The sequence below is a fragment of the Centruroides sculpturatus genome, unplaced genomic scaffold (genome assembly GCF_000671375.1).
Source record: "Centruroides sculpturatus isolate CEXI.00-Female unplaced genomic scaffold, Cexi_2.0 scaffold742, whole genome shotgun sequence".
Lineage (NCBI taxonomy): Eukaryota > Metazoa > Arthropoda > Arachnida > Scorpiones > Buthidae > Centruroides > Centruroides sculpturatus.
In genome coordinates, this window is record NW_019385044.1 from 304,338 (window position 1) to 330,470 (window position 26,133).

The 26,133-nt window shown below is 29.3% G+C and overlaps 1 protein-coding gene across 1 annotated transcript in view; it reads left to right on the top strand.

The window, feature by feature from the left end:
• LOC111633828 (RNA pseudouridylate synthase domain-containing protein 2-like) overlaps positions 1–21,380 on the top strand; it is a 79,206-nt gene extending 57,826 nt beyond the window's left edge. The window contains exons 14-17 of the mRNA XM_023378463.1: positions 6,784–6,874; positions 8,154–8,158; positions 15,926–16,216; positions 21,216–21,380. Coding sequence (XP_023234231.1) covers positions 6,784–6,874; positions 8,154–8,158; positions 15,926–16,216; positions 21,216–21,281 — 453 coding nt within the window. The 3' untranslated portion in view covers positions 21,282–21,380. The remainder of the gene's footprint in view (positions 1–6,783; positions 6,875–8,153; positions 8,159–15,925; positions 16,217–21,215) is intronic.
• Positions 21,381–26,133: the final 4,753 nt, after the last annotated feature.

The following is a 26,133-nucleotide window of genomic DNA, read 5'->3' on the forward strand; positions in this document are numbered from 1 at the left end:
TTGATGCAGATGCACATGAATGAAATGCGATGACAGCATTATTTGCTGTAAATCCCCACTGCAAGCTTCAAAATTCCGATGCCGAGGTCCAAGGCTAACGCCCAAATTCGTATTGCATTGAATAGACTAGTAATTAGTATAATGTTATTTGTTTAATTATTGTACAATATAACGAATAAAATATCTAATTATTCTTAATATAATGTTTTACTATATTGCCCAGAAAATTGTTTTTCACCCCCAAAATATAAATTGTTACTAATTGCCCCCTCAACATGGAAAAACGCCCACATGGGGGCAATATCACCCCTATTGAGAAACACTAGTTTAGCAGCATGTTAAATCCTAGAATTGTAACATTAACTTTTCAGAAGCCCGGAAATTACCTAACATGCATTACATAAACCAAAAACGAGGGTCACTTGGTGCCAGACCTGGACTTTTAGATGGGAAAAAAACAAATTATGAATGAATCTGTTAATGTATAAAAAGCTCAAAATAATTACTTTACTGTACATAAAAAAACAGAAAAATTCTATTTATTAGTTTTTGATTGACTATGTACAAATTAAGTTATAAAACATTTAAATATATAAGCATACTTTATTTAATCAAAAACGAAAATAAGATATATACACTTGACACTTCCTGACACTTGAGGTACTTAAAATTAACTTAGAACTATCTCAAACTATCTCCACAAGAACTAACAAGAAATATGAAACTGAACTATATTCAGGAAATTCACAAAATAATCTTAGTTAACTTGCCTGACTATCTCCAAGAAGAAACTTCTAATCTGCCATCCAAATCAAAAGTTTTTTTCCTTAACCTCTCTCAATCCTTAGCTTCACCTTGTTTTATTCACAGCTTATCTGTCTTATATTGCTGGGGATGGTGATGTTATGTTGATATGCCCATTTAACCCTATTTACATATATACAGTTAACATTTATTTAACACTAGCAATCTTCTTTCCATGTCATGTCATAATGCATCATGCACTATTTTAAATTTTTGGTGACAATTTGGGGTGAGAGATCATTCTTTTGACTTTCCATTGGAAGTCCACCTCCAAGATGTCATTTCCAGGTTGATAATGCATTTAATTCACCCTCAATAGTCATTGTAGTAAGGTGGGTTTCATTTTTAGTTTTTGAATTTTGTCCAGGCGAGGTGCAGTAGTCTATACTTAATGGAATGAAATGCCTCAAAATAAATAAGAAAATGAACTAAAAATAATCCCCAAACAAAATAAAACTGGTTGGAATCAACTCCTTACAGAATAACTTTTGACATGAAGTTTGACCAATAGATGTTTGAAATTTTGATCAACTTTTTCTTCATAATATTAATCAATCCTTGTCTTGATTTTTGCACGCCATTCATTAGTATAGATCAGGTTTTTATGATAAGTCTAAGATTGTTCAATTGGTTGAAGTTGGAACATGTTTGGAGAGTTGTTTTCTTTGGGCACAAAATTAATAATCAACTCAGTCAGCTTTGATTGAGTCTTACATGTATAGTGAGTCAACTCAGTCGATTAGTTGTATGATTCCTGCTGCTACTGACACATTGAAAATAAATGTCCCTTACATCCAATGGCATTACTCAGACTTCACAACTTGAGTAATGCTATTGGATGTAAGGGACATCTATTTTCAATGCATGTGATTATATGTCCTGTTTAGTACTATTGTGAGATACGCAGTGGGTCAGGGGTTGATCTGGTACTGACCACTTAATCTGCACAGGCTGGTAAAGCCCGATCTCGGAGTCGTAGGATGGCTAGGAGGGCAAATCGAGTGGGGAGTGCGTCAGTAAGTCGACAGGTTTCCTCGGATAGACAGGAGACAGGTTTAACAAATAACAAAATAAAGGTTTATTATATAACTAAAGTAATTTACAGGTGTATACAACTAACTGATTATAGCTTAGATGCGGATAACATAAATTTATCTATAAGGGAGCTGTAACTATTCACTATGCCGCGTGAGAGTTTACAAAGAGAGTTATAGTGGTGGTCAGTTATACCTTATGTCGGAGGACGGTATGCGACAATCCTTCTGGACTATGGAAGCTGGCTGTCTGTCACAGGCTTATGTCTTCTACCGGCTTCTCCTTGGACAGGATCTGGACGGGAGACACTGTATTCAGACCTTCCAGATGATCACTCGGAGGGACGGTCGCACTGAGGGGACGATCGCCCTGAACTTCCCGTGACGATCGTTTTTATACGATTGTCGTTGGCACTGAGCCAACAGGTCGTTCACTCGTTATGCTGACTAATTAGCACGTGCGCGTTGACTAATTGACAAACGGACGATGTGTAAGATTCGACATCCGATCTATTTCCGTTATATTTTTTTCCATCCTCTAATGAAAAAATATGTTAACCCTAAAAATTTTCGAACTAAAACCCCTCGGGCTCACACTATCATTGAATTCAAGAAAATTGGTTTTGATGCTTGGTTTGGTTTGAGTGTAAGCAAGGTCAGTAACTTTTGTTCATATTCTGCATTTTGGTGCAATTTTTCTTGTCATCAGGCATTTCTTCCTTTTTTTACAAAGTAAATTGTGGAACAAGGAGACAAAGGGTATCATTGTATGATTACATCAAGAGTGAAAGGAGCATCTCTGGTTCCTTTGAAGAGCATGGACAGTCATTGCTGTTGCCTCTGTTATTGACCTAGGTCAGGGATGGCAAACATTTTTGATTTTGCATGCCATATAGTAAGCGTATTAAGCATACTTTTCTTTTAAAATGTTTGTGTGTGCAGAAGTTTTAGACTTTGAGTAACTATATTTAAATTTGGCTGAATGGCCAAGCAGTCAAAGTGGGAAAATGGGACAGCCAGGTGGTGAAGAATGGATCACCACCTGGTTGTCCCATTTTCTGGGGTTGCTAAATAAAAAAGCCCTCTTAATGCCCACAGGACAAAAAGAGTTTTAAAAAACTATATTTAAATAAATAAAATAATATGCTGTAATTAGAGTAAATGTAAAGAACCTGATTGAAAAAGATGATAAACCGAAATCATGTAATATGTTACATGTTGGATGATTTCTTTGATCTGCCACTTTGGGCATGTGTGCCATAGGTTCGCCACCTCTGACCTAGGTTCATTTCTGGTGCAGACTTTTGCTTTCTCATCAAATGTCAAGCACTGTCCTTTTTATAATTTTATCTGATGTCCCATATGTTTTTGCTAATGAATTGAAACTGAGACCAACTTTGGTATTGATGACATGTTATAGGCTATGCTTGCCTTTGTTGTCCAATCGCATTTTTAGTTGAACTGAACTTTGCTTTCTACTGCTGCTACAACTTGTTCTTAGTCTATTTAAGATCTTGTAAATCTATTACCTCTGCATAAACAATGTCTGATTTTTTCATGTCTGGCTGCAGCTTGTAAAAAATTTCTACTTTTTGCCTACTGTCTTTTTGTTTATCTCCAATTATTATGATACTTCTAAAGAAAATAACTATGCATTTAATATCAGTTGAAAGTAGATACCTTCTGTGTTCTAATTTACAAATTCATTCTACCAGGCATGCCGTAAGCGTGCATGAACCGCATGCAGGCGGCACGTCCAGGGGCGGCAATTACAATATCTTTTTACTAATGACTTAATTTCAACATTTCTGAACACAGCAATAGCACTAAGAATATTACTTACATTGCTGGTTTCAGTTGCATTTGGTGAATGGTCCTTTTTCAAAGTTAAAAATTATAAAAAAAAAAAAACTATGTAAGATCAACAATGCACCAGCAAGGACTAAGTAATTTAGCTATAGTTTCAATTGAGCATGAAACCTTAGACAGCTTGGATACAAGAAAATTGATAGCAGATTTTGCAAACATAAAGGCAAGAAGAGTTCAATTTCTGTAGATAAATATTTATATGGTTTTACACCCAAGTAAACAAAAATAATTTAGTAATAAAAATAAATGATTTTTCTTTCTAAAGTATTTCTTTTCTTTTTTCACACCCTTATGAGACAACACTAAAGAGCTTTTCTGGCAAGCTCAGCGTAGGTAGTTGTAGTTAAACGGGGTAGCATAATCGGTATTGCACACAGGCGTTCAAACAGCTAGCGGCGCTTCTGCATTCTACTCTCATGCATGTGTCATGAATCTAAGAATATATAAAATTTTTAAAACTTCACTGCTTTATTAAAAATAATATTGCTTAATAAATGTTTCTGAATGAGGATGATGATCTTACTATTGTTGATTTCAACCAGTTATAATGTTATTCATCAATTCTAACTGAAGTTGTATTGTTATATCTTGCACATTTTTTTATTTTTTGGTTGTATGTTTAAAATTCTCAGAAATGACTTTACCTTTATAGATCTTTCAAAACATCAATTTTGTCTTTGTTTTAAAGAAAAAATATGCTAATAAACAGGAGGAATAATTATAAGATTCCCTTAATAGAGTTAATCTGAAAACTAATTTTGAGAAAATTGAACAAGAAAATTCAAGGATTATAAAGAAAATCAAATCTTATATGTGTTATGTTGATCATTTAGATAAATACTGTATTATAAGCTGCCCTCAAATTTAAGCTGTAGTAGGAGTTTAAAATTGGAAAATTGGAAAAAATAATAATAAATAAAAATTTTATATATATGATTTACATCAATTGCAGGGTATTTTTTTTGTGCCCCGAGAATGTCTTTTCTGTCTTTTTTACACTGAAATAACTTTTCTTTCATGGCTCTCTAACAATGTACATTCTTTTTGTCAATCATAAATCTTTTACTGGCTGTGAAATTTCCAATTTTTTTTTTGGCGCACAATATAACTTTTCTTTTGAATTCATCAACATGTGTAAACCCTTTTTCCATCATTAGTGAGTATGGGTAATAAAAACATTTAAAATTTGATTCTATACAGCTCTTTTTTACAAATATGCTGATCACTTGATCAGCATATTTGTATCACATACTATTCAAACAAATTCTTTTGTTGACCTCAGATGTAATAGCTGTTGTATTTTTTTAATTTAATTTCAGTGATTATTTTTAAGCTACTCTAGATTATAAAATTTTAAAATATTTTCTATTTGGAGTCTTTTCCTTCAAATTCAATGTGATAAATTAAAATTATACATTTGGATTTCTTCTTTAATCATAAATTTNCTCGAACAACAACCGAAGTTGTAGGAGGAAATTCACCTATTTTACCGATCTAGGGATCCCCCTTTTCCAAATTTTAATATCAACTCAAAATAATTTAAAAAGACAAATTACAATAAAACGGTTTATTATCCAACCATCAGAAATTTCACAAGATGCCAAGGAAGAGAGGAGGAGCAATTAAATAATCAAAATTATAAAGGATTAAAAAAATATATAAAAATGGGGAATATCACACTTCTGACAATCACTGCAAGTCTGTGGGCTAAATTTGGAGAATCTGCACTTCTCACATGGACAACTGTACGTGGCCAGCTCACGCATCCAAAAACCTGATTTATTCGTGTACGTACCAGACGGAAAAACAAAAAATATCGTGTATCCACAAGCACTCCAATAAATAAATAGAACTGAAACGACACTTTGAAATGTTTTCCCGATGAACATTAATAATAATAATAATAATAAGTTTGAATTGCAACTGATCAGTTGTTAATTTGGTGAAGAAAATAAGATATTATTGTGTACAGATATGCTCATTGTAAGGAGAAAAGTCCTGATTCTGAAGTAAATAAAGACAGAATGGAAAAAATTATTGCTAAATGTTCAACAAGAAATCAACAATGCAGACAAAACAGCACTTTATTTTAGTACAATATCTGATATACTTGTAGTATATGATTAAACATGAAAATACTTAAGGATTTAAATAACTGAGGTAATGTATTAGTTCTTTGCTGTGTTAATATGCAAAGCTACAGAAACAGACTTCTAATGATTGGAAAAAGTAAAAATCCTAGATGTTTTTAGGTTGTGAAACATTTACTGGTGGAGTACTATTCAAATGCAAATGTCTGAATGACAATTGACCTTTTTAATAACTGGTCAGTTAAATGGGATATAAACTTGAAACAAAAGATTGTTTTGTTGGTAGACAATTGTACAGAATATTCTTGTGTTAACAATATGTTATTAAAAATACATTAAAATAATAATCCTTTTTGTGAATACATCACTGATTTGGCTGTGTGACCAAGGAATCATCTCTAACTTAAAAGCATACTATAGAAATGAAATGTATGCAAGAATTTTAGAACATAGTCAAAGACAATTTGAGATGATTTTTATTGATAAAAGAGTTTTCTTACTTGATACACTTCATCTTTTGGAAATGTGTGATCAAACGTCTGAGAAGAAAATAAAGAATTATTTTAAAGGATAGGTTTTAAAAATAGACACAGAGATATCTGAAAATGAAGTTGTCTGTTGAAGAAGAGATCATAATGAACACTCCAGAAGATATGTTAAAAGAAAAAATTTAAAATAATTGGCAATTGACAAAGAAATTTTAGTGTGCGCTATGATTTAAACATGTGTTGATAATAGTTACCAATATGTGTTTAAACAGCAGGGAGGATGATATGAAATAAGATTGACTAATTAAATAAAATAATTAAACATATTTAATTCTCTAATTTTCAATTTTTTATTAATTATTGTTAATCTAGTTTGTTGGTATTTTATATTTATTCAAATTTCTTGTTCTGGATCTAACATAAGCAAATTACAATATATGATGGTTTTAAATAGATTGAAATATGTAATTCTTAATTAGAGAATTTTTTCCTATTTAGTTGGTAAAACTTATCACAGAGAAACATACAACAGAAAAATGGCTGTTAGAAGAATCAGATTATACTAGTGATGAAATTAATTCCTTTAATAGTAAGTACTTTATATATATATATATATATTTATTTATTTTGTATAATTAAAAAATATTTATGTAGTAAATTACAAATAAATTTGTTTTGATATTATTCTGTCAAGTTGAAGAATCATTTAAAAATCAATATAATTTTACGTGTGTTCATCACTATCTGAATTAAATGATGAAATCTAATTTTAAACCAAATGTAAAGTAGATTTACTAAGAAGGATTTTTTTATGTGAAATTGCTTACAATGTGAAATATAATAACAATTTCTAGTGAAATTTTACTTTAAATTATTTTCTTTATTTCATGTATATTATATTTTTGTCATCAAAGTAATTATGAAAATAGGTGTAACTATATTCTTAATTCATTATTATTGAAAATAATGGAATAATCTTTATGTTGAATGAAACTATAAACCAAAATTAGTATTAAATTTAAACTTTTTCTTATAGTTTTGGTATATCTTCACAATAATGATTTATAACTACAGAACTACAGCTATGAATGCTGTAGTGAAGGGATAGAAAAGAAATTTCAAGTCAATGAAATTTTGAGTTTTGGAAATTATCATTACTTTAATGAGATCCATAAATATTGCAAAACAAGTAATACAGTTAGACTTAAATATGTTATGTTTTTATTAATTCTTAGATATATAAATTTCAAAGTAAGAAAATATATCATTAATGAAAATAGTAGTCGTGTAAGTTTGACTTCAAGTATTCATCGAAACAATGGATAATGCTTGGTAATATCTATCTAATACCAGACCATAATACACAAAATACATACACTAAAAAATTAATAAATACAGTCAAACTTTGATTTATTAACTTAATTTTTTCCTAAAAGTTGTTCAGAAATCAATTTGTTCTCAAACTGAAACAAATTTTCACATAAGAAACAGCATAAAATTAATTAATCTGTTCCTGACCCCCCCAAACAAAGTTTTTTTTTTTACCTTTTTAGTAGCATTTCATGCATAAAAATGCCTACAAATGCAATATAATATTAACTATTGATATATTCATTTTATATATACAGTATATATATTAAAATCAAAATGTTTTGTCACCACCAACTGAAACTGAAACTAACACATTACAAAAGTGCTATAAATAGAGACTCAACTCTACCTGAATCTGAAAGGATAAAATATAACCAAATCAATGAAGACAGACAAGTAATTCATCCACACTTTCTGAAATATTATGTTTCAATTGCNATTTTAATTAATTTTGATTTTATTTTTAATTTTAGTTTCAGTTTCAGTGTAAAAACCAGAGTTTTAATTATTATTTTATTATTTTTAATTTTATATGGCTACCTAGTATTAATAAATATTATATTAAACATTAATATTATAATATATAACATATTATTAAATTTTTGTTATTTAATTTGAGTAAGCACATTTAAATACAAATTATTGGCTGTCAATTAATGCAGTTTTTATTAATTAATTTGATTTAAATTGAATTGTGACATGTACCAAAAACCGGAAGTAGTATCTTACCTGCATGCTCATTGAAATCTAATTTGAATAACAATGTCATTGATGGTTTGTGTTGTGACATCTAATAAAGGCAAATCTTGGTGCCACTACGGAATTGGTAATCCTCTCGTTTATTGGTCAGGCTTTTGATTTTCTTTAACATAGGAAGTATAGGAAGTTGACCATCAGTGGCCGGCTCTGCTGAGTAGCTTGTTCAGAAACCAAGTTATTGTATATAAATTACAGCAAATATGGCATTCAAAATTTTGTTCATAAACTGGATTGTTCATAAACAGGCATTTTTAACCTGAGGTGACTGTTTTTAGAACCCACCCATGAAATAAAGCATATATGGAGAATGAATGGGGTACTTATTGTGCCAATATTTCTTTCTTGCACAGGTGTCATGTAGAATACAGTAAAGTTATATCCAAATTAATGGTTCTGGAAACAAAAATTGGATGGAGGTCTGAGTAATGTAGCTGGCAATGCATCCATGGAATTTGTGGGTTAAAGTTCTGCATCAGGCCAACTCTTTCCTTCTCTGACCCTTCTAAATTAATTATTAAAATATTAATTTAATTATAATTAATCAGGAGGTGATGCCTAACAGCTATCTCTAGGTAAAATTACTTGATGTTTAATTAGTAATTAGTAGTATTAATATAGCTTGATGTAATCTGTCAATCATTTAGCTTTAATCTAAAATTGGGTTTGTAGACATTTTTTATTAATACAGTCCTTCCAACAATAATAGATTGCCTAAAACTCTTTGTAACTTTGATGAAATTTTCTAGTACATTTGATGGCAAAATATCAATAATTATTGCATAAGTTTGGAGAAAAATGATTAATAAACAAAAGAGCTAGATACTATTAACAAAACTACAGTAGAATGTCCAGCATTAATAAAACACAATGACCTATGATTAATCTTTAAATTAAAATTAGTAGCTGATTTTACTACTATTTTTGGAAACAAGCTGAAAAATACAATTAGACATTGAATTAATCAAAGATTGCAGTCATTCTTATGGAATATTTTTCCATGTCTCAATGAGAGCAGCCTTTAGTTCAGTGATGGTCTTGTATTGCTTTCCACTGTTATACATTTGGAAAACCAAGCCACAGATTTTCAATTGGGTTTAAATCTGCACTGAGAGGTGGCCAGTCCAAAAGTCTGATGTTCTTGTTCTGAAAAAAAGGATAATGTTGCCATCATACACTCTTCTCAAAGTGTACTTGCTAAAAAAATAACTACCCTTTACTAACCTTTAACATGCAGTCTATTTTACTAATGTAAATTTTATGATAAACCAAAAAATTGTTCACACGATCCTGACAAAGGTCAATTAATTTGATCGAAAATGTTAGATTACATTAATAAAATAGACTGCATGTTAAAGGTTTGTAAAGGGTGGGATAATGTTGCATAAATTCAGTCCTGTCCAGCAATTTTCTGTTTGTAAGTTTTGAGCTACCTCTAGACAAGCTCCTGATAAGTTTGGGAGTTGTTTCAACCTTGAATAAATACTAGATCTGTTACCACCACCAGCTACTCTCTTTGAGTGCTGCTTTTGATCTAATATTTTGTCTACCCAATAATACTTAAATCCATCAGAAATTCATTGAGATTTCACTTTTTCTCATCCAAGAAAATTACTTTTTGCCATCCTTCTCCTCTTTCAAAATTGTTTCTGGCAAACTGTAATTGAAGTTGTTTGTGTTTCTCCTTGAGCTGGTTGCCTGTCTTCATTTTCATGAAAGAAACATTGTCTGTTGATCTCAAAACATTGTATACTGTTGATTTACTGCAGCTCATCTTCAGTTCATTTTTGATTTTTTGAATGGATGTGTTTCCTTGCAGTGCACATTGAACAATTGCATGTCATTTTCTAGGCATAGTTGAATTCTTTCACCCACTGTTTTGTTTTCCTGTTTGTTGCTCCTTATTATTGAAATACTTTGAGATTGTTGAATGAGGTCTTCCCAAATTTTTATAATTCAAGTTACTTTTCTCTCTTCCTGGTGAAACATCAATTTTGTTTTTTCCTCTACAGTTAGGTCTTTCCCATGTCCCATTTTTACAGTAAGGTACTATGCAATATACTAAACCCTTCTTTTCACTTATTGGTCATATTTTTATGCAAATTTCATTGATTTCAATCATTACTTTCTTTGTAATTAATTTCAATCAGTACATGTTATATTAATGTTGGACATCCTATTTTTAACAGTAATATCTAACTCTTTTGTTTATTAATAATTTTTTTCCAAACTTTATAGAATAATTGTTGATATTTTGCTATCAAATGTACTAGAAAATTTCATTAAAGTTACATGAAAATAATAGAGTTTTTAGGCAATCACTGTGTGTTCTATCATTATTGGAAGGACTGTACATACTGCATACATTACACAAAAGTCTTGAAACATTATGTCTTCAGAACAGCACATATATAATCCTTCAGGAGGTTGTCATTCTAAACACATTTCACGTAGTCAGGAAATTCTTAAACATAGATACATACACAAACATCATATAAACAAAACATTTGTTTTTTGTAGTTAGGCCTTAATTTTAGTCTGGCATAGCACTAAGCACTGGTATATATGCCATGTAGGATAGAAAAGATCTATTAAAACCAAATGATTGCTGGATTATATTGGCTAAATTTATCTTGATATAATCAGGCAATTATTTGACTTTAGTACATAACTATCAGATTTAGATGTTTATATTTGAAAATATCTAATTATAGTGGGTAAATTTGTCCTGAACTGTCATGTACATAATTTTTAATGAATTTTTAATTAACCCAAATTGAACCACTACTAATTTTCTATCCTTAAAACTGCCTTATTGATCATATTGATGACCCATAATTTAAAGGAATGAACCTTTAGTACTTTGTATTAAAGTTTTCCGTTGCTTGAATACATGCAGTGATATGATCAGGCATACAGGCACTGTATTCTGTGAGATTCTACTTTGGTCTTTCCTTCTGATACCTCTGTAAGCCAGGCACCAAATAAGTTAGCATACTTCTTGAGATTTTGCATGTTTCTGGATGACATTAATGTGGTCTCATATGTGAGACTAGGGGTAAGAGGATGGAGTAGAAAAGGATGAGGTTCAGTTGAAATTGATTCGCTCAATACAATTTACTACACTTAAACATTTATTAGATAGCATGAAAGTTGGTACAACATGTTACACAGAGTATTTGCATTTCTTGGAGAGAGAGCAATTACAAATTTTTGATACCTCACAAATCTGAACTAGAATCTCCATTGAGGATTGTTGGAATATAGTTCTTTACATTTGTTAGCCGTTTGGAAGAGATGCAGTAAGTAGAAAGATGATGAGGAATCTGAGGGCAAAGAAGAGCACTAATCCAAAAGAGGCACACAAGCACAGTGATCAAACAGTTGAAAGAATGGGCAACAACTGACTGGAATTGGTCATTCCCTTTCATATTCAAAGCAGCAATTACCTTAGAGGTGACTAAAAGTTACAGAAAAGATGCCACTACTGACTCTGAGAAAGCATAAGTTGACTCTCTCTCAGATCAGAAGGTTGACATATACTAGCTTCTGATGTTTTCTAGCATCCTTGAGTTGTTTTCCTTTTACTTGTTTGGTTCTCACAATTCCATCCTGTGACAGATTTTCCTATAGATGTTGCAACTGCTACTCCAGGTTCCTTACACCCATAAATAGCTGAAACTAGAGTTCTATCTGATCTCACAAATGCTTGATGGGCAACAAATTGGAAACTGGGAAGACCTAGGTAACGTGACAATTTGATGGTGACATTTCTGAAAAATAGTTTTGTTTTTGGCCAAGTTTTATTTTGCTGGAAAATGATTGTTTACCTATGTATGTTGTCAATGAATAAGGGCACAGAATTTCCTGAATATATTACTGTGTTTTCAACATCCTTCATACCACTTCTAGAAGTGATTGACTATCATACAAAATGGCTCTTTAGACCAGCATGCCAGCAGTGGGACAATGTGTTTTAACAGTAAAGGTGAGATTGAAGTGTTTAGTCCTCTACACACTAACATGGTGGTAGTCTGTTCCCAAACAGAACAATGATTTGTTGATAAAAAAAGCAATATGCTGTCAGTCTGTATTAGTATATGCTTCTTTGTCACGGAAAATTGCAAATGAAGCAAACCTTACAGGATGCTAATGGCAGGATAATGATGGTCATCATGCATAAAAATTTGCCTCTGCTAGTTGCCTTTTGTTGGTAGAGAGAGGAGGTTCTGTAGTGAGACTTTTTCTGTCTCTGGATAGTGAGGAAATATGCTGTTGTCATTCATACTTATCTCACAATCACACAACTATTTCTTCTTCTAGAAGTCTGTCTGGAATGCTCAGAGTCTGTTTGTTGTGTACGTGTGCCCACATGTATATTTTGCTCCAACATCGCACAGTCAGATCAGAAAGGGTTAGATGGAGGGTAGTTTGGTAAAACAGTTGTTCTATTTCCTTTACCTGAAATAGCCTTTCTCAAATTCTGTCAGATGTCTTTGACTGCATTGTACAGATAGTGTCAAGGCTGAAATCTGTTCCCAGACTGGCAACAGATTTCAGCCTTGAAACATATATGAAGTTTTAGGGTCCTATATATAAATATAGTACAGTAGATCCCCCTATAAGACGGTAGATACGTTCCGTTCTTTATGAATCAATTTTGTAGGAATCATAGTTTACGGACTACGGCTGTTTGAAAGGTTTTCTTTCATAAAATTAATCGATTCTAGACTAATTCGACTCAACATTTCCAAAATACGTATATTTTTTTGAAAATAATCCGTATAAACTACGTTATAAACAAAAAATTGTAGGATTACTTACCGAGTGTGTACCCTTTGACTACGCTCGTTGCTAAAGCTTGGTTTCGTCGCGGAACAGCGCATCAAATTGCGGCCGCGATTTCTGATATTATTTTTCTGCGAAAACTTCGTTGACCTTTGGAGACATCATTAATATAAATAATTTTTATGGCCGTTAAATAAGAAATGTTTCTTTCACAAGAAATGTATAAAATTACAGTACTAAACAGACGATAGGTCGCCTAACTCGCCGTAGCGTGACGCTAGACGGCGAAAAATATATATTTAATTATAATAAAGTTACAATAAATTAAGTTAATATATAATTATATATACAGTACCTAATTTATATATAATTAATATATAATTATATGTACAGTACCTAATTTATATATAATTTATATAATACTGTCCAGACGATAGAAATCTCTCCGTAGCGTGGCGCTACGGACGGCGGGTAAGTAGTTCGGCTGCCCGATGACGTTTTACGTATTATAGGAGTTATTTTTACCGTTGTTTACGGATAATGCCACAATTTTTATAGGAATCATAACTATAGGAAACGGTTTTATAGGGGGATCTACTGTATATATTGCAAGTTGATCAAGACAATTATGATGACAATGACTGTCTTGCATGATGATGACAAAATGACCAGATCAAATCTTAGTAGTCAAAAAACCTAGGAAGTTTTTGGCCAATCATTTTTAAAAACTGAAATCACATGTAATTTCAGCCAGGCATCTATTTGTGTGACATACCATTGTGACTTATAGCTTGAATTAAAATAATAATTTTTTAAAATTGCTATAACAGGCAGCAGTAGTATTTTATTTCTTAATTTATTTTCTCAAGTGAAATATAACATATATTAACATAAGGATTAGCCACTGAGCAAATAGCCCATCAGGAATTTTCAATTTTTTGATGGGAAGTCCATCACTGTATACAGACATCAGGCATGCTTAATATTTGAAAACCTCCAAACAATAGATATGTATTATACATTGACAGTGACCCTATAAAGACTTTTTATGGAATACTGGGGTAACAATTTTAAGACACTCTGGTGGCATTCTCAAAGCAAAAGAGAATGAGCTGAAACCAGATACACCAGGTCATTATGAGCAGGTCTTTACCCAATTCATATTTTGCAGCACCCAATGCTCCATTTGCAAGAGAGACAGGTGACAGCTATCAGTGGTTCAGCTTAGAAGATCGTAGTGAGGAAGCATTATACAATGGAGTAAAAAATGCTGCATCAATTGTAAATCATTTCATTGACACAAAATTAAAAGAGCTTAACTTAAAGGATACACAACTTTCCCTAGTTGGATTTTCTCAAGGAGCAATGCTTTCAATACACACAACTCTCAATTGCCCTCAGCCTTGTGCATCAGTTGTTTATTCTGGTTTCCTGCAGTGCAAACAGACTATAACTGTAATCATTTACAAATTTGTCTCTGGGATATAGCTGTATGCTGAATTTTGCAGTAATCAGGTAATTCAGTTTGAGTGTGTAACTTTTTTGACAATGAGTGTAATATTGCATTAATTTCTAAGATTAGAAATTAATATTTCTAATATATTTCTCTATATTTAATAAAAATTGAATATACAGTATAATGGAGAAATTATAATATATACATATTTGAATTACAGTAAGTATTGATTAATTATTGCATTAAATTCAAACTGTATATATAATAAACTTGAAAAAAATTTTTTTCTAAATTTCTTTCAATAAATATTTTATTCATCTAAAGATATATTATTGGTTTAAAACAGATTATAACAAAATTCAAAATGATGTATTTTGTTAAATATACTTAGATCAGATTTGAAGTTTTTATCAAGAAATTTGATGTATTACAGTATAACTGTTTTACATTTTTATACAATTGACTAGTTATATGTATGTTTTAAAATTCCTGAGCAGGATTCTAAATTTGTATCTTATCAGAAATATATGATTACATACAAATATACAGTTTATATGTAAATACAAAAATTCTTTATATTAAAAACATAAATACAAAGAATATCAATATCAATTTATATGATTTAAATAATAATTTAAATAAAATTTGTTTATTATATATAATTTAATATAAACAAATGTATTTATTTGTTTATATTAAATTATATATAATAAACAAATTTTATTTAAATTATTATTTAAATCATATAAATTGATATTGATATTCTTTGTATTTATGTTTTTAATATAAAGAATTTTTGTATTTACATATAAACTGTATATTTGTATGTAATCATATATTTCTGATAAGATACAAATTTAGAATCCTGCTCAGGAATTTTAAAACATACATATAACTAGTCAATTGTATAAAAATGTAAAACAGTTATACTGTAATACATCAAATTTCTTGATAAAAACTTCAAATCTGATCTAAGTATATTTAACAAAATACATCATTTTGAATTTTGTTATAATCTGTTTTAAACCAATAATATATCTTTAGATGAATAAAATATTTATTGAAAGAAATTTAGAAAAAAATTTTTTTCAAGTTTATTATATATACAGTTTGAATTTAATGCAATAATTAATCAATACTTACTGTAATTCAAATATGTATATATTATAATTTCTCCATTATACTGTATATTCAATTTTTATTAAATATAGAGAAATATATTAGAAATATTAATTTCTAATCTTAGAAATTAATGCAATATTACACTCANGAACTGTTAAAAAAGAAGTAGAATCCAATAATTTGGTAGCTGATGATGATAATATAAAAAATGAATTATTAAAAACGGATGTATCAATTTCTAAACCATTAGAGACTTGTCCAGTATCTTCACCATTGTTACATTATATAAATTCAGAAGAATTTTTAAAATTAGCTGAAAAATATCAGTTTGATCCAAGTAAAATGACTAAAGATTCATTGTGTGTATCCTGTAAGCAAAAATATAGAGATCCAAAACCACATGAATTATTGATATTTTTACATGCCCACAGATATATGGTGAGTTTGAATTTATTCCTACTGTTAATATAATAAAAAATAATAATAAAATTAATATATAATCTGAAAATAATGAAACATATTTGGAAAAATAAATTAATTATATATAATGTTTAGGATAAATTAAAATATATTTTCTAGATGAAAGTTTATTATATAAAACAAATGTTTTGCTATCTCTTGATTTGGGAAAAGGATTACCATGTGATCCAGAGATGAAGCTCTGGACCCATAGCCCATACATCCTCAGAAATACAGGACTTTTTGAGGGATTTGGGAATGCAATGATAAGAGGGTTTGTAAGTGGCTATCCTTTCATTTTAATTAAACATTTTTCATTATTCTGTAAATTAATTAATAAAAATAAAATGAGTTTTAGCTAACTAACAAGAGTGGCAAAAGTGAAAACATTGACCAGAAGAATCTAATCAATAACTCTATTCATATACACTATACACTGATAAAATTTCACTGGAGTATATTGTTTGTATAAAATACAATCCTTTACATTTAAAACAATGGAAGTTTCTTAACAGTTAAGAGGCATGATAATAATTGAGTTAAGAGAATGGGGATATAAAAGGAGTGAATTGTTTTAAGCAGTGGAGTGGAAACAAATTCAGATTTTGCTGGTGATGTAAACATGGAAAAAACTCTGACAACAAAATATTACACACAAAATTCAGTTAACAAAAAATTTTTAATGTTAAAATAAATTAATTTAAATCCATATTCTTGTTAATAAAAGTGTCCAAGAATTAGATACACCATTATTCACAATTTTATTTACTAAACAAAATTGAATTACAAATTTTAATATGTATTATTTTACTAATAATTATTATTTTTGGAGGCATATGTGAAAGCTCATCTGACACCATACTTTCCAGTCAAATGAATCATCATCTGAGGAGCATTCATAATTTGTTTTCCAGAATTTTTTGTGACTTGTTGACTAATTTTTCCTTATCATTTTTGAAATTCTTTGTTGTTTTTTCTTATATTTTGCTTTCTGAGTAGCCCAAAATTTTTAAATGCCATGTGATTCAGAGACTCTTGGGGCATTTTCATCTTTATACACAAAATCAATTTTCATTCTTTCCAGGTTGCACTCATTTTATGCTAATTGACAATAATGCTAGTTTCAAATTTTCCCCCAAAAACATCACAAAAAATTTTTTCATGATGCATGGAATATTTTTTCTAATTCATATCTTTATAATTTGAAGCAGTGCTGGGCTATTCATTATTCTAAAATGTTTATTGTTCACACAGCATTTCACTATTTTAAAATAAAGTTATTGTGTAATAATAAAAATAGAGAACAGTCATGTCAAATAAAAGGAAATTAGTGAATCCAAATGTCCAAATCATCAGGAAATTAATCAATAACATTAGAAGATAATAAATATTGACACCCTTAAACAATTTCTTGATAACACCAACTAATTGATTAAAGTGTGTGTTATGAAATGGACATTGACTGAGAGTGAAGTAATTTTGTAAAGAGAAGTTTAAATGAGCCTTAGAACCTTATGAAATACTTGAGGAAAAGAAAAGAAATATAAGGCAAACAATTTTGGATTCGTATTTTATGAAGATGCATGATACTTAGCTAAATCTCCTTCAACCACGACCATNATTATATATAATAAGAACTGAAGAGGAGCATTGGTCCAAAATGCATTTCCTTTCATAAAAAATAGAAAATAAAATCTACTTTTTCCATCAAAAAAAGTGTTCCTATATGATAAGATTTCCATAGTAATTTTGTGCTTAATTCCAAAGAACATATAACCAAAAGAAAGACCAACAAGCAATCAAGTGCTATAATTATTGTATCAATAATTTATAGTTTGAATTTTGTATAGATCTAATTTTTTTCAAAATTTATTAGAGTTCTTTTCATTTAAATTAATTTATATTAATTTAATACCTTCATGCTTTTTTAAACAATTGAAATTTTTAAACTTTTAGTAGTGTAAATTTAAAAATTTAAAGCGTATATTTGAATCAGATTTAAACTAATAATTAATTTTAAACATTAGATTCATATCTTATCATTTTCAATAAAAGTTCATTTAGCATGAATTAAATTGGATTTTTATTCTCTATTAAATATGTTTAATATGATTTGATTGTTAGTTAATATTAACCAGAATTAATTATAATTAATTTTGCTCTGAATTTTTGTTAAAGTAATAACTTATATTTTAAAATATATACATGCTTTCTAATCTGAATTACCATATGTCCATATTTAGTGTGGACAGTTCATACTTTAAAGGCTCTGTCTGTGTCAATACTATACTTAAAAAAATTAACAAAATGTCTGTACTTTGAATTGATTGTGCAGTTAATAGTTAAATCATAACCACTTAGATTTAATCTGACAAAAGGTGCTAAATTTTTTATAATTATTATTGTATTTGTTGACTAGGTTGCAACATTGTATAAGCAAATATAACCTGTGCTTAGAGAACATGCACACTTCACATTCACTATAACAATTTTTTTAATTTGATAGTATTTGTTGTCTATCACAAATCTTCTAATCCGAATACTGGTATTTTGCATAAAATCGTACTTACTAAACCTTTATTGTCCGGTACATCTCCCTGTCCGGCCAGTTACAAAGCCGGCCGGACAGGAAGATGTATAAACACCAAAGACAGCAACATGCTTTCCCATGTTTGGCACTATGTATGTGAAGAACAAGAAAACGATGACGATATGTAACATGCGCATGAGTTCAAACATTTTAAAACTAAATGTTTATTCTAAGAATGGAATCCGATTGTCCTTTTAACCTGAAGAAGACCTTGACTGAGGCCGAAAACGTTTGTTTTTACGAATAGTTAAGAAGTACTGGACAATAAAGGTTTAGTAAGTACGATTTTATACTTGTTGTCTAAGTGGTAAAATAGTTTTCTTATATTTAGAATTGCATCCAAATGAAAGTGTAAATTGAAACTTTATATTATATGCCTACATTTACTAGATTGAAAAATATGAATAAATTTCTATTATGGTAAGTGTCTTTTAGTAGGGTTACTATTAAAAGACACTTACCATAAGATTAGACACTTACACCAGATATTATTTCTCATGTTCATAGCTCAACAATTGAACAAATACACACATGTTAATGTAAATGGAAACAAATTTAGGTGATTTCTTTAAGGAACTGCTAAATGGAAGTGTTAAACATCACTTTTATCACATACTGCATCAAAATATGTTTTTTGTTTAAATGTGTTTGTGATTTGGAAAAATTGTTTTTTTATTTTTTGTTTGTTTTACTCCTTCTAGGTGTAATAAAATGCTAAGTTCTAAATTATAGCTTTCTTTTTGTCCTGTGTAATTGTTAAAATACCAAAATGTACTCATCATTGACAACTTTATCACAAACTACATAAAACTTGAGAAGCAAACAAAGCTTACAAAGCAGCTCAGTACTAAGGGAAAGCCAAACTTACATAGACCTTCAAATTTTGAGGAGTATGTGATGTGCTATCTTTAGCCGTCTTTTAATTGTACAAAATGTGGAATGTACTGATTTTGACCTGCTCTACAACTTTATAATTGGAACTGTAATTCTATCTGCTATAAGAACTGAGATAATTTTAGCTTCTTTGTTCTGGGAATGTAGGAAATTCATTTATGTATAGTACCAATGAATAGTCCATGCTTGATAATGTATGAAAGCAAGTATTATTAACATGAACTTGACAGATATTTATGTGCTGTTAGCATGGATTTCTTTTTAGGACAGACACCCTATATAAAGAAAATAAAGTTAAAAAGGACTGCAGACAAATACATAGTTTCAAAAGTGTTTATACTATATTTTTATGTTTTTAAAAAAGTAATTTATAATTTGTTTTTGGCTGAAACAATATTTACAGTGGAACCTGGGGCCGTATTCTGGTCACTGTCTCTCATCTCTCACAAGCCGGTCACCGATTGGCTAATCATTCGGATTAGCCAATCAGCGACCGGCTTGTGAGAGATGAGAGACCAGAGATAGTGACCAGAATACGGCTCCTTGTTAACTTGAATTTGTTGGGGGGAAAAAATTTGGAGTTTGAGTTAAAAAGTTTCAAGGAATTTAAGTTAATCAGTTTGATTTAAAATGTTGTTATAGATAATTGAGGAAAGAAAATCACTGAGTAAATGCAACTTCAAGTTATCCATGTTTACTGTAGTTGCAAAATTAACAAAATTGGTTTAAATTACTGATAAGCAGAGTTTGGATTAGTGTAGTTTCAGATTAATGAAAGTCTACCATATAACTGTCCACAAAAAACCTTTATCAGTGTTATGTTTGTTACAAATATTCACTAACATTTTCTACCTCCACCGAGGTCTTCTTCAGGTGCTGACTAAGCATGGACAGTTATTACTCAGCATAGTGTTACAGTTAGAAGATGTTTGTCTACTATATATATATATATATGTATGTATATACTATATTTCCTCAATTAAATCCCAGGGGGTTTGTACACTTCTGCTGGAGTTTCAACAGGAGATGAGTGACTAAAATGTGAAAGAAATATTTTAATTATTTGTACATTTTCAGAACTATCAAAACCATTTTTTGACTGTATTTATGGGTTACTGCTACATTTAAAATAATTACTGTTTTCATAATGTAATTTCAGTGTTGTACCTGTCACTCTGAACTACATTACCCTGTACAGTACATTGCAGTACTTCAACATATTTCCCATGCTTTTCAACCCTGGGGTTTATTTTTAACAGCATCTTTATTCCCCTAAGTCTATTTGAATCCTGGCGTTTAAATGAGTAAATACTGTATACAAATAAAACTCAAGATAATTAATAATGATGTTTTTACATAAATCTTTTTTACCTAAGTCAGTAATTCATACTTTGCCATTCAAATATGTTTCTTTATTGTTGGATTTTATAGGTAGTAATAAGTTATATTTAATTTGAATTTTTTTGTTTTTGCAAAATTTAACATTTTCTGTAGGGAGAAGGTTGGGACTTTCAAACGGAAATACCAAATTGGGCAAAGGAAGAATGGACAGAGAATTAATTGAATCTTACAATTATAAACTGTAATTTTAATTTTTCTATAAATAATACAAATAAAATTTTGTATATAGATCATTTTATAATTTACAGGTTGTCTAAATTATTTTTTTTCTTACAATAATGATAATAAATTTTAATCTTGAATTAATTAAATGATATGAATAAAAAGTCCACATGTTAAGTTTTACTAAAAATAATTCAAATTCACAAATCAGCATTTTTAAAAAAATTCTAAAAGTATAAATTAAAGAAAATTGAAACATTGAAAATTGTATTATCATAAAGAAAACATTAAAGTTAGCAATTACTATATTATCAAAATGGTTATTATAAATTAGGAAAATATTGTAAAAAATTCTTCATATATAGAATATTTTTCATCTTTGTTTCTCAGAAAAAATTTTAGCTACTGTATATTACATTATTAGAATTTTATTTACAGCAATATAGTTATTTACAATATAAATTCTTTTAAATCATTTTCTGATTGAATGTAAATAAACACAGAACTGTTTATGAAGTTTTAAACAGGTGCATGAATCAATTCTTGTTATTTTTTAATATCTCTCTAGTTGATAGTTGAAAAAGTAAAGATTGAAGAATAACATATTTGTATTAATTTTATATGTTATATATTGAACTGATTATTATTAATAATAATAATAAATCAGTTTATTAGCAATTCATTAATAAATTAGTATACTAATTGTGCTAATTTATTAAATGAATTGCTAATAATCATAATAAAAAAGAAACATCCAAAATATAATGCAGGTTTGGGGTTTTCTTTTCAAATTTATTTTTTCCTAATTGCTTTTCATTAGATTGTAAATTATTGAAATTTCAAAAACAGAAAAGTTGTAAAAATTACAAGTCATTTTCTTTAAAATTCAAATAAATGAAATTTTTTTACTTTTATATGTTATATATCTTTGAATTTTAAACATGCATAAGTTATAATCAAAGACTTGAATGGGTTAATGGTTAGTAATATGTAAAGTGTTTAAATGAATTGTCATCACAGTAATCTCTGTGACATTTTATCTCTATTTTGTACTGTACAATGATTCCAATAGTTCTGTAACTTGTGGAAACATTCTTGATTTATTTCTTTTGAAATTGTTAATTTCTGTGTCACGTTTTGTATAATTTCTTCAATCTTTGCAAATTAGTTAGTTTTAAGGGCATTTTATGTTTGGAAAACAAAAATAAATTTAGTGAGTATGGTAAATTAACAGAGAGTGTTGGTTTTCATAAGGAATTCTCAAATATAAAGCATTGAATATGAAAAGGCATTGCCATGAAATACATGCCAATTTTTGGAAGCTTATTTTTTTTGTGTTTTGAATATAGTTATGCAGTTATAAAACAGTTACAGAACTGTTTTATAGTATTTTTGCTTAATTAACTATTCAGAACAAATTCAAAATGAATGATGACATTTTTAGGAAATGGAATCATCATACACATTATTTTATAACTGTTGTAGAAATTTTGAAAATTATATTTTAACTTGAACATTTTTAGACAAGTATGAAAAAAGATATACTCAATGTCAAAAAACAATAGACTTTATACATTTGTCATAAATATTAGTATATGAATTGTGTGTCTGTTAAATAAAAGAAATTAAAAATCAGACAGAATAAATTAATTTAAATCCATATTCTTGTTAATAAAAGTGTCCAAGAATTAGATACACCATTATTCACAATTTTATTTACTAAACAAAATTGAATTACAAATTTTAATATGTATTATTTTACTAATAATTATTATTTTTGGAGGCATATGTGAAAGCTCATCTGACACCATACTTTCCAGTCAAATGAATCATCATCTGAGGAGCATTCATAATTTGTTTTCCAGAATTTTTTGTGACTTGTTGACTAATTTTTCCTTATCATTTTTGAAATTCTTTGTTGTTTTTTCTTATATTTTGCTTTCTGAGTAGCCCAAAATTTTTAAATGCCATGTGATTCAGAGACTCTTGGGGCATTTTCATCTTTATACACAAAATCAATTTTCATTCTTTCCAGGTTGCACTCATTTTATGCTAATTGACAATAATGCTAGTTTCAAATTTTCCCCCAAAAACATCACAAAAAATTTTTTCATGATGCATGGAATATTTTTTCTAATTCATATCTTTATAATTTGAAGCAGTGCTGGGCTATTCATTATTCTAAAATGTTTATTGTTCACACAGCATTTCACTATTTTAAAATAAAGTTATTGTGTAATAATAAAAATAGAGAACAGTCATGTCAAATAAAAGGAAATTAGTGAATCCAAATGTCCAAATCATCAGGAAATTAATCAATAACATTAGAAGATAATAAATATTGACACCCTTAAACAATTTCTTGATAACACCAACTAATTGATTAAAGTGTGTGTTATGAAATGGACATTGACTGAGAGTGAAGTAATTTTGTAAAGAGAAGTTTAAATGAGCCTTAGAACCTTATGAAATACTTGAGGAAAAGAAAAGAAATATAAGGCAAACAATTTTGGATTCGTATTTTATGAAGATGCATGATACTTAGCTAAATCTCCTTCAACCACGACCATTATTACATCCACTCACACTATTGTATGAGATCAATACAATAGTAATATAAAAATTGCATTGTCAATTTTGGTTATAAATTCTGTATTACGTAAGCTATAATTTCTGTATTATTATTATTATGTTGCAAATGTCATGCTCAGCTGATACTGGTGCCAAGTGCTTTGGCAGATTAAAGTCAAAGCATAGCTACCCAAACAAGTATTACATTAAGCTTCTGTGTTATTGGTATATGTATCAACATCTAGAAACTTCCTAACATTGTGACATGTGTTCAATATTGCAGCTTTCTGTAGTGTCATGTATGTGTTTTTGTTAAGGTTTAATGTTTCTACACTTTAATGTATGTGGTATAGCACCAGTGGAAGAAAAGACCACGGGCAAATTAAATACTCTATTCATCCTCCATAGATGCCTTATTTCTTGGATGAGAGGGGTATACTTGTTGATTTTTTTCAATGTGTGCATTTTTCATTGTTTATGCTGCTTTCTTCAGGAATGCATTACCAGCATGAAATGAGGGCAGCCTGAACTAGATTGTTTAATGCATATTGCCCTGCCTGGCCAAAAATGAAACTTTACTAATATTGAAAAGTTGATGTATCCACAGTAATAGTTGTTTCTTCAAACATTCTTCTAAACACATTTTACTGTTCATAGAACCCTGTGCAAAATAAGGAAGGGAGACATTACCATCCTCATCTATTGCTTGCTAAATTAAATGCAACTTCAAGAATTTGAGTTTTTCCTGAACTTGTGCTGAAAATCAACTTGCTCTGGCTTGTAGATATGGAAATATTTCCAACCTGGAGCGTCTTTTGTATTATTAGGGATATGTTTCATCATTCAGTATCAAAATTATCTAGTAACATTTATTGTACACTTTTCAAAAATCAGTTTTTGCATGTTTTTTTTTTGTCACCTGCATACTTTGGAGCTTCAGTTTTACTCACCACAATTTTCAACTTGTAGACTTTGATATACCTAACTGTTGATACAGATGACTGCTGAATGCTGGTTAATGTGTAAAAACTGATCAACTGAATAATTTCACCTGCAGTCTGATGTCTATTGAAAGTGGATGAAAATGCTCACTTGACTAGTAAGTGACAGTTTTGCTTCTTTAAGAATATTGGGTTAGTTGGTTTCGAACTGTTGATCTTTATAACTTGAGTCATCTTGCTACCTCATGGACAAACAAATTCAACATCAAACAGTTCTCTAAATTTATCTTTGACTTTCTTAGTCAAAATCTTCAAGATTTTTCTTGAACCTGACTTCATTAGTGTATTTATATCTGTTAATGAATCTGAGGTTTTGTGATGTTTATCTTCTTTATAAAATGTTTAATAGTGTCCACACGTTTTTATAGAAATGCACTTGGTGATCAGCAAATGCTTCATCACTTTTGTCCTCATATATCTAAACAGCTAAAACATAAAGCCTCAACTTCAACACATTTTATAAACAATGCACATATCTAATTAATTAAATATATCGCTGCCTCAGGACAAACATAAAGTAATTTACATATGAAATTGGCATCTTTACTTCTTGGATACTCCTTATAACAAATGTTTTACTACTAATATCACCAAAGAACATGAGTTTGAATCTCATCCTGTGTCAAATACATATCTTCTGCTTAATTCTTATTTGTTTTTTCCTATATAGAGAAATAAGATATTAACCAAATAGTGTTAATATTATTATATCAACATTACTAAGTCAATATTAAGCCATTATTACCAAATACTGTTTTCACATTATGATATAAGTGTTCTGATATAGGTTAGATTTCTAGTAACATAAATATAAAGTTATCTAGAGAAAATAGTTTTATTTATACCCAAGAATATGTATAAATGTTGTCCAATCAAAATATTATACTTTAAAATTATTTATAAATATTTTTTCATATATTTGGTATGCATATATTTTATTAATTAATTTGAAAAATTGATGATATAAAAAACTTGTGGAATTATGCCAGATTATATAAATGAAAATATCAGAAATTAACATGAAGACAACAAATTGCATATAGGTTTGCAAAAACAATGCTGTTTTCAAGGCTCATTACATATTAAATTTTGTATCTTACCAACTCTCTAGAAGATTCATAATATTTGACTGTGACCCATGGAACACAAATCTTTCTGGTATATATAAAATCTCCATCTTTTCTGATAATGAGGTATATTATATTGGTCCAACTTCATGTGTACTCTTCTAGTTAACACAGAAGAGATGTTTTGGTAGAAAGAAGCTACACACATTA